The sequence below is a fragment of the Temnothorax nylanderi genome, unplaced genomic scaffold (assembly GCF_030848795.1).
Source record: "Temnothorax nylanderi isolate EJ_2023f unplaced genomic scaffold, tnyl_v1.0 TNYL_tig0031_pilon, whole genome shotgun sequence".
Taxonomy (NCBI): domain Eukaryota; kingdom Metazoa; phylum Arthropoda; class Insecta; order Hymenoptera; family Formicidae; genus Temnothorax; species Temnothorax nylanderi.
In genome coordinates, this window is record NW_027249093.1 from 107,903 (window position 1) to 126,648 (window position 18,746).

At 47.3% G+C, this 18,746-nt stretch overlaps 2 protein-coding genes across 2 annotated transcripts in view; one reads left to right on the forward strand and one right to left on the reverse strand.

Moving 5' to 3' along the window:
* Positions 1-18,746, reverse strand: part of LOC139770546 (elongation factor-like GTPase 1) — a 34,361-nt gene that overhangs the window by 11,157 nt on the left and 4,458 nt on the right. The window lies entirely within an intron of this gene.
* Dsx-c73a (doublesex cognate 73A) lies at positions 7,167-18,567 on the forward strand. The gene is made up of 5 exons (XM_071702608.1): positions 7,167-7,947; positions 16,147-16,401; positions 17,339-17,489; positions 17,713-17,835; positions 17,943-18,567. The coding sequence occupies exons 1-5, from the start codon at positions 7,300-7,302 to the stop codon at positions 18,023-18,025; spliced, it is 1,260 nt and encodes a 419-aa protein (XP_071558709.1). The 5' UTR covers positions 7,167-7,299; the 3' UTR covers positions 18,026-18,567.

Here is an 18,746-nt window from a genome sequence, read left to right on the forward strand (position 1 = left end):
GTTTTTTATAGGACAATTAATTAAATTTCCACGGGTGAATCTCCAAGAAATGTTCAATAGCTATTCGAGTATTTATTATCGTATGCAGCGATAATTAGTAGCAGGAAAGGAGTTGCATGTCCAAACGCATGGAGAGCTTAGAAAGCGAATTCTCTCATGAATATGAAAGGGCTTTTCTCCGGCGAAAATTTATTCGGGCATCGCGTGTTTTTATAACGCTCTCGTCTTATGGACGCTGGAGAATCTTTATTAGTCACGAATCCCCCCCCGTAAAAGTGTTCGCGCAGATTCTCGGGCCACAACCGAGGAACAACCGGCGATTCCAGATCGCGGAGCCGTGGATCTTTTCCGACACACTTCTCCGGGGCTTTTTTACCACGTGTTATTTGTTCCTCTCTTTCGCGAACCGCACACTCGCCTCGTTTCGCGCGCAAAAACCCACTGGCGCAAAGAGCGGGTCAGTTTTTCCGATTGCTAATGGTCAAGCTGGAGGCTGCGTTCCCGATGGAGCCGTCGATATCGATGCTGAATCTTCGACGTTCTCTCCTCGCCGCTGCTTCGCGGCGGTAGAAAAACACGCGAACTATGGGCCGAGCGGTTGTTGCGCACCGCAGACAATGATTAGCGTCCACGTCAAATCTCATGCTTAACAGATAGCCGCGGACTTTCACCGAGATGAATCGCGCGGCCGAGAAGAATACGCGTTCGATCTTCGGAGAAAGGCCGTGCTGTACCCCAGACGTGTTACTCGACATCGTGTCCACGATGAAAAAATCGCGATAAAGCGAGAGCCTATTGACGACGACGGCCACGAAGTAATATAATCGTGAGGTATGCTCTCTCTCTCTCTCTCTCGTACGATTCGCAAAAATCGTTATCGATGTGTTGGGATTTACGAAGGAGGAAACCCGTCAACAGATCACCCTTTCTCTGTTGACTTAAACTTTCTAAAATAATTGCCGATTTATGTTTACCTGCTAATTAAGTCAGTTACATCCGTTGTAACACTTGTTTCTTGCGTTTTTTAAGTTTTTGGAGGATTTATCGAACCAGAAGAAGAAGAAGAAGATAAATCTTTGTTTATATGTTATTTTCTTCTGTTGCATTAGCGACGTAATTGTTAGTTTTCATCAACAAATATATATAAATCAATTTATCAAACTATAAGTCCTATACAGAAATGAGCAGAAAATGAGCAGAAAGTTTATAGCTTTAGGCAGCACGCGGAAATTTCTCTCTATTCGATTCGAAAGGTGAGGATACGTGGGAGTTGAGTCGGGGTCTATTAGGTCTCGGCGTAATATTCCTAAGATCAAAGCGGCGGACAGCCGATGGCTACTTCAAAGAGCAGTTCTCATCTTGTAAGTATCTCCCGTGATTTCCAATTATGAAGAAAGAAGAGAGAAGGGGCAAGAGAGAAAGAGAGAAGGTAAAAGACACGCGGGACTTCTCTCCTCGTAACTTGTCACTAATATCAATTAATAGTCCGCAAAACCGCCTTCACGGTTGATTAAGAGGCACTCGGTGGTCCAGAAACGACCGGTTCCAGCCGCAAAACTCACCCGCGTCTATCAACGGCTGCTTTCCGGCGGGGCCGAAAGACGAAAAGCACAAGCAAATCCCGGACAAGCGCGGAACCGAAGAACCCCGAGGCGGGCAACGCGACGAGGGGGAACGGAGGGAGGAAGAGTGGAAGGTGGATTGGCGGAGATGCAGCTTAGGATTCCGAGTATACCCGAGCAGTTTCTGGTTGGTTGGTAAGTGGGACTAGCGGGGACTCATAGGCACGTAGCGTCCTACGCGAGGCCGCAGTCGGGCGCAAACCCCGAAACAATCTCATCGCGGGTTAGCCTCCAATCCAGACACCAGTCTCCGGACAGCCAACAGCAGCAATAGGCAACGGCAACGGCAATTCGCGAGCAGTACGGTTCACGGCCTCGGAAGAGTTGCGGAACGCGGAAGAGGGTGCGTGCTAGACGTTGCAAGACGGAATTTTGTCGTCCGCGATCTTGGGTGCCAAGTCGCGTGATCGTAGCCGCTGTCAAGTCACCGCCATCGGCGACTCTGTCAAAACGATCTCCGTGTATTCGGTCGGTAGCGTGCGAACCGTTAGAGGTTTCTTTTTTTGGGAGGAGAGACCGGCGGAAGCGAACAAGGATCAACGTGAGAACGGAGAGAACGGCTGGATTAGAGCCGATCTGGTCCGTGAGCTACCGGCTTGTCAGTGACGTGCAGGGACCGCGAGAAGTACGCCTTCCTTCTTTCCTATCAGGGATCGCGGTCGAGGTCGCGGTCAAGGTGGAGCGAGGACGAAAGTCTAGGTCGAGGGTCAGCCTACCTACGCGCTGCACGAGGTATGAACTCTTGATATTTTTTTGCTTTAAAAGGCTTACTACTTGATGCTTGCATCATTAACAAGGATGTGGGATAGCGGTATATTTGCGAATTCATATCGTGAGAAGATCGACTCGTTCAGCTATGATTTTCTTACTTAATACATATGTGGGTAATTTGTACTGCATCTTCAACTCCCTATCATCTGTTTCTAGCTTCTGTTGAATAAACCAAAGGAATCTTAACAGAAACGGTTGGTTTATTTAATAACAGATAGCAAAACTATAATTTGTTAAGGTACACGTATCTACATATAATAAAATGTGATACATCAAACGTATAAGCACATAAAAGAGATATGTATACATGATAAATGATTTTGTTATCTGTTGTAGCTAGCTATTATTCGTAACTACTATTATACTAGAGATAACGGAACTGTGAAATAAGTACGGCTTGCTTTGCCGTAACTGTTGACAATGAGGCGATTACTATCTTTTTTATCTCGTCTTGTAGCCACAAAGCGGCGGCTACGATCGATTCAATTTCTGTATAAATGATATTTCGTGTCTACAAGTTCGCGGCGTCGTCAGATGTACGAATTAACTCGACTGAGAAAAAAAACCAGGAAAGTGCATCATCAGACTCGCGTTCCTCCGTATTTACGTTTTTACGGACAATGTTCGTTCGACATCGATGATTCCGCCGCGAAGCAGGTAGATACCGAAGGAACAACATTCCGATCGCGACCGCCGACTTTGCTCCTCGTACTTCCGTTACAATCTACGTGTCCAACTACCGGGCGCTACCGATGCGAATCAAGCCGGTGGGTGTATTCATTATTGGACGTTTTATTCCAGATAATCGCGTCTTCCTTCTTATACGCTCTCATCCTTTTTCTCATCGCGAATGCTGCTCATTCCTTCTTGGAGCAGGGAAGGGAGGAAGGAAACGCGACGATGATATATTATTATCTCCGTATCTCTGGCGGATCGTTTCGCAGAACCAACCGATTTTCCACACCCGGGAAAAGAAACCTGCCTCCGTTTTTTCCGCGCGGTTTATTCTTTCGACACGCCTACGCTTCTAAAAAAAAAAAAAAAAAAAAAAAAAAGAATAGTAAATCAGTCAGTAGAACAGCTCGCGTGCACAATTTTTGCACATGTTATTTTAAAAGCAGCAAGGAGCACACGAAGCACGTTTCTTTGATGTCTCGCGCGTTAAGGCAGCCGCTCCGATTGGCCGCTGTAACGAATGACGCGACGAATCGCGGGGATGACAGTGAGGAAAAGGGCCACGCAATGCGTTAAGCTAATTTAACAAAAGATCCGTTAGGCGGTTACGTTGTCAGTCGCGGCGTTGACGCGAGTCGCCGTTTTTCTTTGTCTTCTGCTTGCGCTTTTGAATCGCGCGAGATCCTTTATGTGTCGCGCGGACGCGAGACGTGAAACGCGAACGATTTTACGAGATCCGTCGAGATGCTTTGTCTCTCTTTCTCTCTCGGTGCTTATTTATATCCATCGCTAATTGCACGTTGCTTTTGTGTACAGTCGCGCGACCACTGCACGCTTTCCTTTCGGTCTCGTTAGTCCGACAAATTGCCGAAACAAACGCACGCGTATCGATCCGTGAACGTTCGTTTTATTTGCGCAAGTAAATTAATGCTCGTTGCTCTCTCGCGAGCTGCTCATTAATGGTGAAATTATTCACCGCTCGCCTATAACGCCACGTGCAACGAATTGCTAATGCGACGTAGAGAAATGCATTCGAGAGAGATAGAGAGAGAGAGAGAAGACGCGCAAAAAGATTACCAGTACATTAATTGTATAATTTGATCTATCGTATATCTCTTGCTATTTCCTTCTTACATCGTGATTCATATCATCGTAACCGTACGTTTTTTTCTACTCATTTTCTGAATCTCTGCGTTTACCGTTCGCCTCTATGACACTATAAATCTTTCTTTTCTCCGCGTGCTTCATTAATTTAATTGTTGTATGGTTCGCATAAACAGTCGATGTCGCGAATGTTTAAAAACTTTGTTTGCGGTTTGTAAGCGTGGAAACTCATTCTCCGCCCGCTACATTGTGCGGTTTACCGTGACAAAAGAACAGAACGGCCAGAAGTGGCAGAAGAAATACGAAAAATATTCCCGAATAGCGGACAGTCCCCATTGTGCGTAAATTTTATCCACTAGAAAACAATCGCACCCTCCTTTCGACGAATGAGACGAGTAGACTCGGATGCGGGTTACATCTCGCCGGAGGAGTGTCCGTGAGATTTTAGCGGCAATCTCGACGCCGTTACAGTTTCGAAACCCGTCGATCGTATTTTAATCAGCGTCCTTTATCGCGGTATATCTCGCGCGTGTCTATCCACTCGAAACGATAAACGTTCCTCTTTCTTTTCTTTTCGCAGTCCGTGTCGCGTTCTCGCTTCCGTTATATCGAGTCGCGCATCCGTCGCAGGTACATATTCAGCAACGTGAGATACATATTCTAATGAAGCGTAATGTCTAACATCTGATGCTCGAAGCGTGCGGTGTCCGCTCGCACCCGCTCGTTCGCGCGAGCGCGAGTGCGAGCGCGCGCGCGCGCGCGCACGGGCGCAGTTTGATATGGCCTTGCAAATGCAACGAGATAACGGCTCGTATGGTCGGTTTGTACCGAATGACCCAATTTCACCAGTGTCGTATGGCATACGTGCGATAACTGTTGCGGCACAAGCACCGACGCGCGGACAAGATCGAGCACGTGAAAGGAAAATACGTAGGTAGGCAGGCAGGCAGATAAGCGGTCAGCTCCGCCATGGACCGATGCACGGACATCCAGGAAAACGAACAAATAAACACGCGCCTCTCCTAACCATCTATCTCTCTCCTCGTCCCACCTAATTCCTATCTATCGACGTAAATGTTTCGGACGGGAAAAACGGGGTCGACCTGCTTGACCGCGGAGAAAAGATCCGAGAGATTTCAGCGGCGGCGAACGCGAGAGGTCGTGCTGATATAAAAAAGTTTTTGCGAGGACGGAGAGCGACCTCGGGCTTCGTCGAAAGGGGCACAGGTGAACGAGGAAGGACGCCATAATTGGAAAACATCTCGTATGCATATCGCATACAACGGAAACGCGATTTCGCCAATCCATCGTAACGCAACTGCGGCTAGATTGCGGCATTCTAATCCCGACGAGGATTTCTATGCCTCCGTCTCTCTTCGAGTCGAACTTGACACGTAGCAATTACCTCGGTCGTTCTCCGTATTTGCATAATTTCGCACGATAGACGTACTTTTTCTCTCGACGAACGAAAAAAACATAATTAGCAAGTGACCAGTAAAAAGGGGCTTTGAGAGTTCAACGCGGTTGACGGCGTTAGTTAATGTTATGTCAATCTTTAATAAATATAATAACTATAAATAAAATATATAATTACAAATCGGACGTTTCGGCTACGCTTAGAGCGATACCAATTAAATGAAAATGATCTCGCGTTCTCCGGCGAGAAGTAATTTAAAAATTTCATGGTCTAGAAATAGCGTAATTTTCCGCGAGGAGTGTAAAACTTGGTTAATGATCATAGTTTATTATATAATTAAAATCAAAATAACAGTCATAACTTGAGCAAAAAGAGAAGTAAAGTCACTTACTCGCCAGCTCAGAGAACGCGAGTACAAGCGTTGAAGTCGAGGTAAAGTACATCGAGAAGCAATACAATTTGTAAGTAAAGGACGCCGTTACAATTGAGACAATGATGCACTTAAAAGACATTCCTGATTCCAAATGACAACCGTCTCATCCGTCCCGGTGACTCACATAAGGAATCAGGAATGTCTTTCAAGCGCATCGTTGTCTCAATTGTAACGGCGTCCTTTACTTACAAATTGTATTGCTTCTCGATGTTTTTTTTTTTTACCGCGGTTTCAACGCTTTCTCGCGTTCTCTGACTTAGTGAAGTGGCTCCACTTCTCTTTTCCCCTTTTTACTTGACACTTGTTAATTTCATTATCGAGAGTCTCTCATTATTTATCGAATTATTAGAGAAATTATATTTCTTCGTGTTAACGTCACATTTTCACGTTCAAAACAAGATTTTATTTTGTTGCACAATACGAACATAAAGATATATAAAATGTGGATAAATAGACAGAAAATTATAGAGAAAGAGGAAAGATATAATACGATAAAAATGAGGCTCACGAGTTTACATCTCGCGACGAAATGCACTTGAGTTCAACGTGAACTTCAACCGCGCTCGGAAAAATCTAATTACCGTTGCGAGAGCGAGAGCTCTCTATCCTGTTAAGGTCGTTCCGAAGCAAACATTCGGGCAGTATAAACTGCGTTACGTTCTACATTACCCCATCCGCATCGCGTAATCTCTCGGCAAACCGCAAACATACGCGATCTATAAATCCTTTCCCTCATTCGATGACATCGAAGTGGAAAAGCGAAAGCGACGATTTTTCGAGGGAAAACAGGATGAGAAAAAAAAAGGAAGAAGACTTGACGCAAACATAAGAAAGTAAACGCAAAAGTGAAGATGCCGCGCGTTGAACTACTTTTCTTCGAAAAATATCTTCGTTTTTTAAAGTCTGCTTTAGATGATTCATGTCGGAATAGAAATCTGTTACTAATTTTACGTGCTGTATAACATAAGAAATATTTGAAGAATGAAAATGCACACATATAAGAAGTATACATTAAAAAATATATTTTATATAAAGATAAATTCTATCCTGTAATCTGATGCGAATTAGAGATCATCTAAAGCAGCCTTAACGAGATAGAAAAAATACAACCATGTTCCATGATAGTTACTAACGTAATATGCATTTTATTCGCAGGTTCTAAGCGAAGGGTCCAAGGAAAGCATCGCTTATACACGATAAAAGCTCCTTGAAGGAAGACACCTTGCACGTAAAAATACGTGCGAAAGCAGCTACTTTCCATACTATCGATACTCAGGATGCGGGCTATCCAGTGTTGCGTCTGCCTGGCGTTGCTGCTGATGACAGCGTCGGCCGTCCCGGCGTCGTCGAAGGGCGATTCAGTCAAAGTGAAGAAAACCACGACGATCGCGGCCGGAGGGGGCAAGAACACCTCGGCGATCACCGCGACGACAGCGGCGTCACGGCCGATCGCGAACGCCACGTTACATTCGTCGTCGTCCACCTCGATCGCGGCAGCGGCAGCGGCGACGACGACGACGACGACGACGGCAACGGCACCTCAGACAGCCGCCACGTCCGCCTCCACGACGCTGAAGCTGCCGACGGCCTCGTCGACGACGAACCCGGCGACGGCGACGACGGCGACGTCGACAACGGCCGCGTCACCGTGGTTAGCGTCGTCCACGGCGGGTCTGCCGACCTCCCGCGTTCCACAGGACGGCTCGAGCCCCACCTACATCACCGAGACATCGCCGAGGATAATCTCGCCCACTCAGCACACCGCGGCCACGGTGCTGTCATCGAGAAAATCAGCGGCCTCCGCAACCGCCGGCGTCGCCGATGTCACGACCACGGCGCCTTTGACGGCCAAGGAAACGCGAGAATCGCCCGGAAAGATTAGACCGCAAATCAAATTAACGACAAATTACACCGCCGCCAGCGAGGTAAGCGCATTAATTCTAACCGATCGACCGACCGACCGACAGACCGACCGACCGACCGACCGACCGGTTGACTGTCCCCGTCTCTACCCGCCACCCGTCTCTGCCTCGTCGTGTTTCTCGTATTGTTCCGTTTATTTTGCCTTAACTGCCGCCGGTCTTAACTATCAACGGCACAGATTCCCGGCTTGTAATCGCTTTGCATGATGAATGGTCGCGAGACTCAACAGAATATCGAGTCCTAATTGGCTTATACGTTAAGCCGGTCTCGCGCTTACGGACGTACCGCCGCGAATTCCGCAAAATTCCGCGACGGCTGGCTTTATACAGTCATACAGGCCGCAAACGCGAAATCATTTTCCAAACGTCGACATCCTACACGGTTTAACGCAAAGATTGAGGCAGCGTGTCATCCGGCGAGTTTCGCTAGAAAATCAGAAATCATCCGGAAGATAGGCGAGGAAGTCCTTTGAGAGAAACAGCGACGAGAAAACCAAGCGACGAGAAATATTCTCTCGTTCGTTGCTGTTCATTCACGTCTCGCGCCGTTTCACGGAACGTGGATAAGTTGTAATACGTTTCATTGCGTTTTATGCCCGCCGTAACTCGGATAATTCCGTAATTAGAGTTCCTTCTTTAATTTATGCGATGCGCGAGAGATTAAACTCCAGGCCTCGTCGAATAACATCTGCAACTCCCAGGAGGAAAAATTCCACGGTTCTCATAAGCTCTCGGTACCCTAGAAATTATTCCAAGTAGATCGGAAAAGAACACGGAAGCGTGGAGCTAAGGAGAAATTTATTACTTCATAACGTTCACGCTTATCAAACAAGTTAGACCTGCTATATATATATATATATATATATATATATATATATATATGCTATAAAATTCCTGAAGCGCCGACAGAACTCCTTTTCTTTTGCGATGGAAAAAAAATCCCAAATCTAACCGCGTACCATTCCTGCTCGTTGCCCCCTACTTAAAGCGAGCGCAGAAAAGCGTGTACCCGATGATGCGCGATAGAAAGGAACCCAGATTCGAGTTATACAGCCGACATTGGAGGATCGTATGGGGTTTGAGAAAAAAATCCCATATAGGTCGACCGAGAAAGTAGCGTGTGCACCGTAACGTACCTCCGCGTACGTAGAAAATACGTATCTAATGCGCCCGCCGCGGTGAAGGACGACGACGAGTGTGTGGACGGATACGCGTGTGCAAAATGGCAAAAACGAGAAAGTAATCGGCATTCGAATACGGACTGGACGTCGTTACGGGACACATCGTAATTATCGAAGTTAATCGAGTGTGCGCCCGCCGCGCCGCGCCGCGCCGCCCCCTGTTCGCGATAAAGCGAGATGAATCAGGCAATTGGGTCATACCTTGGGCAAATCTTTTATAGCCAGGGGGAGAAATCATTTCTTTTCTTCCCCGGTATTTTCCTTTGCGCGCACGCAGACCTCTGCAGTCGCCTCTAATTTACATGTCTTCAAACCTTCCTGCTATACGATCTTCCTGTCTCTCTCCTTCTCTCTTTCTCTCTCGTCTCTCTCCAGCCTTGCCGAGGTAACGGCGGTACATATCGATGGTATATGAAACCGTTGAGTCATTTACGATCAAATAAGCGAACATAACGCGTCTTGATTACAAACGAACGATTTCGTTCCGCGGAATACGGTAAATGCGCCGCGCTCGCGCGCACGAGGTAACGGGGTGCGCGGAGTCATTAATAATAATTAAGTATTCTAACGTATCCGTAATAATCGCGCGAACGCTAACGACGGCAATGCGTAAATTGAGTATGTAATATCTCGCGTGATGGAGTTATCTGGTGTCTTGCCGGCCCGCTACGCCGCGAGACGCGCGAAGCTAGGACAATCGCGACGAAATTACACCGAAAGAAAGCCCATTACGTCGCGTTAAGAATCACCGTCACATCTCAATTCGTCCGAAGAACGTCGCGTTGCACCAACGCAAACAGTGTCGCGACCGGTTACGCGAATTGCGTCAAAACACATTCCATTTTCGATCACGACGCGCTCTCAGCAGCGCTAAATCGAGTACGAATTAATAGGGAAAGGAAGGAAGACGAAAGGAATCTCCCTCTGAATAAGACTAAGATATTATGCGTCTAATTAGGAGTAAATTTAATCAACCGCGATTTAATTAATTCCCCAGTCGGTTCGTAACACTCGCGCCGCGCCGGCGAGTGTGATATAATAGAGACAGGAAGAAAATTCAATTAACCACGGCTTAATTATCCGTGATTAATTGAATTCACTTCCTCTACCTGCATCGTGGCCGGGCGCTACGATCTGAAAAGAGGAACGGCGAATCGTCTGTAGACCGCGATTAAAGTTAACCACCGACGACGGCCGGTGAAAATCGGCCGGACCCAGGCCTCGTCTCGACGGACGGGACTTTAATTGGCAACGTCGGCGTCGTAGTGCGCTACGCGCAACGCGCAACGCTCCGGGGAAAAGTCGTGTCGGAGGTTCGCGCGGCAAACTGGTACAAATGAACATACAATGTGTGCATGTGAAAGAAGGACTCGGCGCGTAATTGCGGGTTACGGAGGTGATACGAGTCGCACCATTCATCCCGATATCGAATGAAAATCGCTGGGAACCGTTCGCGTGCGCGCGAACGTGCGCCTCGAACCGAGGCATATACCGATTTCGCCCCGGATCTAGCGTATGGGAAATCGGATATCCCTCGTCACTAGGGCGGGAAAAGTGAAGTAAGACAAGCCATTTTTCTTCACCGTTGGGAAAAGAAGGCGAGGCGAGGCTTTCGTAGAGCCAACGTCGCGAAACGGCGCGCGGCTAATTCCACGACATTTCTTCGACGGGGGCAGCGCTTCTTCCGATTTGCACGTATCGTATCGTGGGGAAAGGAAGCACGCTCGGTCAGACGCGGTTATTACAGTGCACGCGCGTGCACCGCAATCAGTCACGGATGTCTAAGGGTAACGATTGTATCTTGGACGACCGTTGTCGGGCTAAATTTCGATCCGCGCGCCTCGATATCGGCACGAATAATTTCCAATTTTACCGCGTGTGCTGTAATCGGCCGTGCTCTGTTTCCGTCTGTTATATAATCCTCTGTTTGACTTATTACCGCGTGATCATTATTATCGTACTTTCTTCTTAGCGAACAACGACCGAATCGCTGGAATAATGCGCGGCTAAGTGTCTCGCATTAATCGAAAACATTTATCGAGGGCAAACACCTGGTTGATATTACCCCCACCCACGACTAGCGGTATAAAATGCCGACATCCTGTATACGTAATGAAACTATGTTGCAAAATAAAGTGGGCACGCCGGTCGTTATCGTGGAACTTTCTGCGCGCGCGCGGCACGCTTTTTAGGAAAGCGTATTTTTCGCAATGATGCAAATCGCAATTAGACCGCGAATCGAAGTAGTCCGCGGAACGTATTAAGATTGGAATAATCCCCGCTTCCTATAAGGCAGAAATCTATTAACCCGCGGATTCGCGGTAATGGAGATTCTTGACTCGCGCGCCGCGATAACGTCCGTAATTCCCGTCCCGCGTGAGTATTTGGGATGCTGCATCTCGATCTCGATGCCGCCGCGCTCTCCGGCCGTCCGTCCGTCCGACATCAGCATTGTAGCGATATATCCTGACGTTTACGATTGGCCTCTTTTAGCTGGCGGCCCGTGCCGCGTTAGCGCGATAGCGAGCAGGATAACCGAGCAAGATAGAAATAGAGAACCTCGCTAACGGTCCCGAATAGGAATTTTGCCCCCTCGCTACGCGCGCTGTCGAGTTACGCGTAACGGAGCGTCGCCCCAGCACGGTTTTCCGAAGGCGGTGTGTGCGCGCGCGCGCACGCGCGCGCGAGCGCGGCGCAACGAAATTAGAAATTATGAAATCAAAATTAAAAAATTCCTGACGGGAGATAACGGAAGCGTATCTCCCTATTTACCGTAACGTGATTTCTTTCCACGTCCGAAAGGTTCGGAATTTACAGCCGTCCGAGACGAGGGTCGTTCGAAGCGCGTGCTGCTTGACTGATGAAAAGACTCGCTCCGACGATCGAACTGGCCGTTCGATCTTCCTCGCATCAGTCGAGTCAGCTTACACGTAATATCGCGGTTTCGGTATTCGATATTTATTGCTTTCACGCGTTTCACCGCGTGAGATTAAGTAATTCCATATCTCGGGATCGGTTTGCTAGAAAGTGCGCGGCGTAATTGAAGCGAGTAAAACGAACGGAACGGCGAGGACGCGTCGTGTTCTCACCGAAAAATTCGTGCGTTACCATTTCCATCTCTTTTTTATTTTTATTTTTTTTTTTCAATCGAACGTACAGGATTCTCTCGTCGTGTAACCGGTGCGACGATACGTTTCGTGCGCGACTAATAATAGCGCGGGATACTCGATGGCGGTTTCTACACACCGCCGTTGTTAATCTAACAAAAACAGCCGTGAAAAGAGCGGCAACGGTAAACGGACCCGTTGGGTTCTTTTCCTCGAATTAATAATTGTATTGTAAGGATCTCGGAAACGCGACATCCGCGACGACGGTTCGTCACGACCAGCCTCGTGATATCCGAGGCTACAACCGCAGAAATTACCCGTTGGATAATGACCAATCCAATTCCTTAGACGGACGCGCGATACCGCAATTACGATCGTTGCGTTACGCACGATGCGACACTCTATCCGTACGCTCTATACGTCGGGATTTGCGACAGGTTTCCTTTAGATTTTACAACATCTGCGGCAATTTCGAAAAGAGACGTCTGTCTCGTTTGCAGTGTCAATGATGAAAAACTTTATATTATTTCCGGAGATCGTTCGGCGATACAGCTTTTTTTTAGCCTCAATTTGGCGTCCAATATAAAATACATATACAAGTCATTCATCTATTTTCTATAAACGTCTTTTTGATGTTAATTCATTTGCTTCATACATTTAGTTCTCTTTAAGAAAAAAGAAAACTTAAAATTATGGACTCTAAATAATAATCCAGCGTGTAAACAGCTCTTCTGGATTTTAAACCATGAGATTGCATTTCTCGCGCGAATTCGCGCCAGCCGTGACAGCCGTTTCTCACGTTAATCGATCCGTTTAATCAATCATTTCTCGCTTAAAAATTCGCGTCCGAGGACTGGCGATGCGCGCTGCAGTTCGCAGGACGCCGATACATTAGCTCGACGAATATACCAAACGGCGAAAGGAGGGCGAGCGTTCACGGTCGTGACGCAAACGGATCAGCCGGTGCTAATATCGGTAGTGGAACGTGACGACGCCGAGACGAAAAGAAAATGCAAGAGGAAAATAAACGAAAAGACGAGGGGAGGGCAGGAAGGGATAGGAACAAGGGGGAGAGAGAATAGCGGGCGATGGGCCGGTATCGCCACGGACAATTTACCGCGGCCTATTCCCTGGCTTTAATCGATTCACTCTGCGTGCCACTTCCCGTTGCATTTGTCCACAGACAGTAAATTCGAGACGCGAATCTTCTTCTCGCGTCTGCATGTAGGCAGAATAAAAGACGGTTGAATCAATTAGCGGTTCCGCATTAATCGCGACGCCTACCGCGACGACTTGTCGAAGAAGCCTGCGAAAGAAGAAGAAAAAGCTTCTCGCGCTTTCTTCGCGAGACGTACAGAGAAGCGAATGTGCGAAATGTAAAAGAGACGATGGAAAAAAACACGCATAATATTTCATTAATGTCATCTTAACGATCTAATTATGTTTTTCCTTTACCACCAGAGGTCTTGTGGATCAGATTAAATGGTAATGTTCGTCGTTTTTGTATCACTCGATTGCTTTTTTCTCTTCAATTTATTATCGTGCCTCGAACGTATTAGCCGTCAGTTATTAGTAAATTGTACAAGGAGATCGGAGATCTTTTTGTCGAATTATACTCGCGATTTTAATCACCGAGTCTCCAGGCGATCACCTATCTCGCACTTGGAACGCTCCTAGTTTACCTGACTTTATTATTCAGGACCTATCTCTTCTTCATCTCGCCGCTTCTCTGAACCGCTATACTTACGAGCGACAAACGGACGGATGGACTTTTCTACAGAGCAAACACTTAGGTATGCGGACGTGGAACGCAGGAGCGGGAAGATAAGCGACGGAGAGAAAAAAAAATGGGGAATCGTAACGTCCGAAAGAAGAATCGCGCAAAGTAAATCCAGCAAGGTGACTCCGAGGCGAGGAACTCTCGAGGGAACGCGATCGCGTTTCGGTCAACGACCGCTTTATAAACGAGCGTTTTGTAGCCCGAGCTACGCGGTGAATTACGCGGCACGCGATGACATTATTTTCGAAGTCGGGCGGTTTTACGCCTCTCTCTTCGGGGTCGACCCGGCCTCGGAATTGGGCGGGTGACGCGGATCACTGCCGATTATGGTCGCGACGCGGACAGCCGATCTCTCTCGGAGGCGAAAAAGAGAGAGAGAAAAGAAAAAGAATGCAGGCGAAATTTTCGCGAGGTCCCTGACGAACCATAATAATTAGCGTGTTTACCCGTGATTGGTACCGCGACCGACGCTCGGAAGCTCGAAACGGGGCATTTTGAACACACTTCTCCGGAAAGCTGTGGAATCTTCCTGTCCTGTCGGCGTTTCTTCCGCGAAGAACCACCGTCGCGGTTTTTCCCTTCATTCATGCTCGATCGAACGTTTTACCGCAGGATGCGGTCAATTCCCGAGACCGAGATGTATCCCGACCCTTTTCTCGTAAGGACACCGTTGACTTCCTTGCGTTAAAAACCGTCGATTAGCGGTCGCGCTCTTTACGTCCGCTCGCGAGTTGGTACTTTCTTATTTCGCCAAAATATACGGGGAAGGAGTTGCGCGAGATTTTTTTATAACCGCCGTGAAGTACCCCGGAATCTTAATTTCGACGATAGAATCTCCGTGTCGCCGACATTTAATCGTCTTCTCTGTAATCAGCGTGTCTACGGTGCGTGTTAATATTTGATCTTTCGCAAGTCCCCGAAGGGCCAAGCGGCAAAATGTACATGAACTTTGAGCGAGCAATTATTTATTCGTGCCTCTTTTCTCTTTTCGGAGAGTAGGGATCGGGAGAGATGATAGCGACGTAAACGAGATAAACGGATCCGCCATAAAGAAGAGCGGGACCGGGCGAAGGCAAAGAGGGCTATCGTCTCGACGGCACATAGTCTCACGTTCCAGGAAGTTGGCCGGCGATGGATATCCGCACGCGGACCATCTTGTACTCTATCGATACAGCGTAGCTCGCCGCCTGGCGCTGTGGCCTTTCTTTCGTCTCCTCTCTCAACTCCGAGCATTCCGCATTTTTTTTTGCATGCCTTATATTCCTCTCCGTAGTTCGCCTCCTTTCCAACAATTTCCATCACGCGATTGGCACCGTGTAACTTCCCTCCCGAGATAAATATCGAAGGCCCCCGCCCCACGAGGCCGACTTGTCACTTTTTGAGGCAGTTGAATCTCGCACTTGGAACGATTATTGACAGGCGGAAAATTTCCGCGATGTAACAAATATCGATGCCCCCCTTTTTTCGACGAAGAATGCAGTTTCTCTCACCTAAGCTGACATTTAACGAGACTGGCTCGATATTGGAGTGGAAGTTCGAGTCTTTCCTAATTTACATATCTCGATCAAGCGAGCAGGTTTATATAGGGAAAGTGTAAATTCGCAGAAGCGAAAAACCGTGCAATTGTTTCCTGGCACAGAAACATTGTTAATGAGGTACCACGCGCAACGTGGAGTTTCGTTTACGATGCAATCGCGCTGGAGTAACGATGCGCTCGTTCGTGATCAAATACAGACCTATACGCCGTCGAGATAAGAGAAAACAACATTTTTCATAATCAGATCAAGTCCTCCCGGCATGCGGCAGGTAGAGATCGCTCTTATTTCCCGGAGAAACATCTCATTCCTAGAAAACATCTCGAGACCGTGTTTATTCCGTGATTGAAGGATGCAAACGCGAGAAGTTGAGCAAACACGTGGATTACAGCTATGTCAATCGACGAAAGAGCGCGATGTTACTTTCTAGGAAGAGACCTTCCTCTAATCATAGAGCTTCGCTCGAAATCGGATCTACGGGGATTATACTCGATACCCGGAAGGTCGTTACTCGTTCACGCCCATTCCTCGTAAAATCGCGCGATATATTATTACACGCTTTATTGCCAAAGTGCGAGGCCTTATCGACGATTTTGCAGACGGGGGTACGACTGCCGGAGGGGGCGAGCGCGGCGCTCGCGAAACCGACCAAGTATCACTACTACCCGCACAATCAGCACATCTACCTGCTGCCGGAGTGTGCCGTTCAGCAGGTGTGCAACGCTGTCTACGTCCGATTGAACTTCACCCAACCGCTGTGCGCCTGTCCCGGAAGGTATCGGGACCCCTGCAGCGCATCCCTGGACAGCGACGACCTGCACACGACCGAGCTGGTGACCGATCCGCGAACCAAGGTCAGTGAAGAGCTCTCGGAGCTCTACCTCTCTAGCGACCGAGGGAGTTGATCATCTCAAAAGTCTTTTTTACAATAATCATTATCCTTTGTCCGATTTCTCACTATTAACGAGGATATCGTGCGCAATCGCGAGATAATTTTAGCAGCATCTCTGCCGCAAGAAGGAAGAGAAGAAATCACGTGGGAACGGCCGTGAGTCGCGGATAAAAACGAACGTGCGTACGATCGAGGAGTTTCCGTTCGGGCCGCAAAACTAAAAGTTGCCGTTCTCCTAATGCGATGTTTTATTTTAACGTTTCAAGCGTTGAGCTATTACGGAAACGGTACCGAGGCATGGCGCCATTCCCGGCATGAACGACCGGCTCTCTCGGAGAAGCTCTCTCAGGCGCTCTTAACGCGAGTTTCCTGCCGCGAGAAAAACTCGTTCACTTTCGTTCGGTGTATTAACCGTGACTTGCACACCGACGAATCTCCGCCGCTCGAAAAGACGATTTTAGGAGCGAGCCTAAAATATTCGTCACGATATCGCCCCGTACTTCCGTGGCTTGCTCTCGCGTAAGATCGCTTTCACATAATTTCAGTCTCGATCGTTATATTCCTGCGGCTTTATTATTATAACGTACCGTAAAACGTAGCGTACCGCGCCGGCAACGTTACGGCTTTTGCAATAAACAGAGGTTCTCTCGAGCCGCATGATCATCTCGGAAGAGATAATCAATGTAATCAATGACTGCTCAGACACGCTAATCGCATCCCACTCAAGTGACACGATAATGCTTCATCTTAAACTGTTAAGATTTAAGATAGCTCCGCTGTAACGTAATGTATTTGTGCTAACGGGATTACGTAACGTGCAATTTATCTAACCGGAAGGAAGAAACCTGTACCAAAAAAAAAAAATTGCGACACCGCTCATTGTGACACGTTCGTTTCAGGCCTTGACCTTAGTGAAAACGTGCGAGCCAGTCGCCGAGATGCGAGAGTGCAGAGCCTCGCGGGACTGGTCTCTGTTGGCGTTGCAGAACGTGCGTACGGGAAAGTCCCACTATCTCGTGATATGCCGATGTCCCGACACAAACATACTAGGTAAGCGAAAGACGAAACTTCCGATTTAGTCGATCTAATTTCGAAGATTGAAGGTGAACAGCCACGTCTAAAATTCAAAGTTGCGTTCAACGTGACGTAAAGAAGGCTCCTGAGTTCCTATACACGTTGCTCTGATGGCTCGATTCGAATAGAGCCATCGAACTTTTCAAATATTTCGGTAAAAGCAATAGTTTACACAACTCCTTACGTTCTTTCTTCGCAGAGGGACCTATGAGCCACGATCAGCCAACTTACGCCAGCGTTCCGGGCATTCGAGTGTACGGAATGATGTGCGTGCAAGGAAACAGAAGGGGACGACCGCTACGATATTCGCGCAGTATTTCAGGTATGCGTTCTAAATTCTTTATATCATTTTTTTTAAACCTTGCAACTTGTCCCGAATTTCTCAGATACGAATTTTGTGACTGACCACACGTTTGATGTGTTAAACAGAGCGCGCGGAGAACGAGGAGAAACCACGCTTCCCTTGGGACAAGGTGCGACACTTGATGGCGACGCCGTCCTTTTGGGAATAGTTTCGCGACGCGACATCCCACCCCATCGTATCTGCCATCGACGAATTTACGTGTTAATTTATAATGCTATTTATATTTATAATTCTCCCAGCCATTCAAATCCCATGCTCGAACTCTATTCATTCTCCTATCGTTTCCCTTTTATTACTCTCAAGCCCTTTATTACGCTTCCTTAACCCTCGAACGGGCGCAGCATGGTGTAGACTAATGTAAATTGATATTTATTAATTATTAATTTCATCCTATGTAATTTCACGTTCGACGAATTATTTTTGTTCTATCGTACGCAACGATTGTTGACTATAAAAAGTAAAACCAGAAGAAAGGTAACTTTTAAAAACTTTGGAAACGCATACACCAGCGTGTCCGCACGAGGGTTAATAGACACGATAGAATGAAATCGCCTATGTGACTTGTATTCTCATCTTCACTTACTTAATTACTCGTTTTAAGCATATTTATTATTCATGGTTTCTATGTTATTTGTAATTTGAGCCGTCGATTAATTACACACAATATATTCGATAAATTACGATAAGGAAGACAAACGGCTTTGTCGCCTACACAAATGTAAAGAGCTGCCTCATCGCGCGTGATCTTAAAGAAACAAAAGAATAGATGGGAATATATGTGGTACCTGAACTTTCGACAGGCAAGATCTTAAAATCTACGTTCTTTTCTCTCATTATTAAGTACTAGGTGAAATATGTCATTTACTATA

Excerpts from the sequence above, each read along its gene's own strand:
- Dsx-c73a (XM_071702608.1), top strand. The coding sequence starts at position 7,300 with ATGCGGGCTATCCAGTGTTGCGTCTGCCTGGCGTTGCTGCTGATGACA. Across the intron at positions 7,948-16,146 it reads ATTACACCGCCGCCAGCGAG|ACGGGGGTACGACTGCCGGA; the intron begins GTAAGCGCATTA and ends ACGATTTTGCAG. Across the intron at positions 16,402-17,338 it reads TGACCGATCCGCGAACCAAG|GCCTTGACCTTAGTGAAAAC; the intron begins GTCAGTGAAGAG and ends CGTTCGTTTCAG.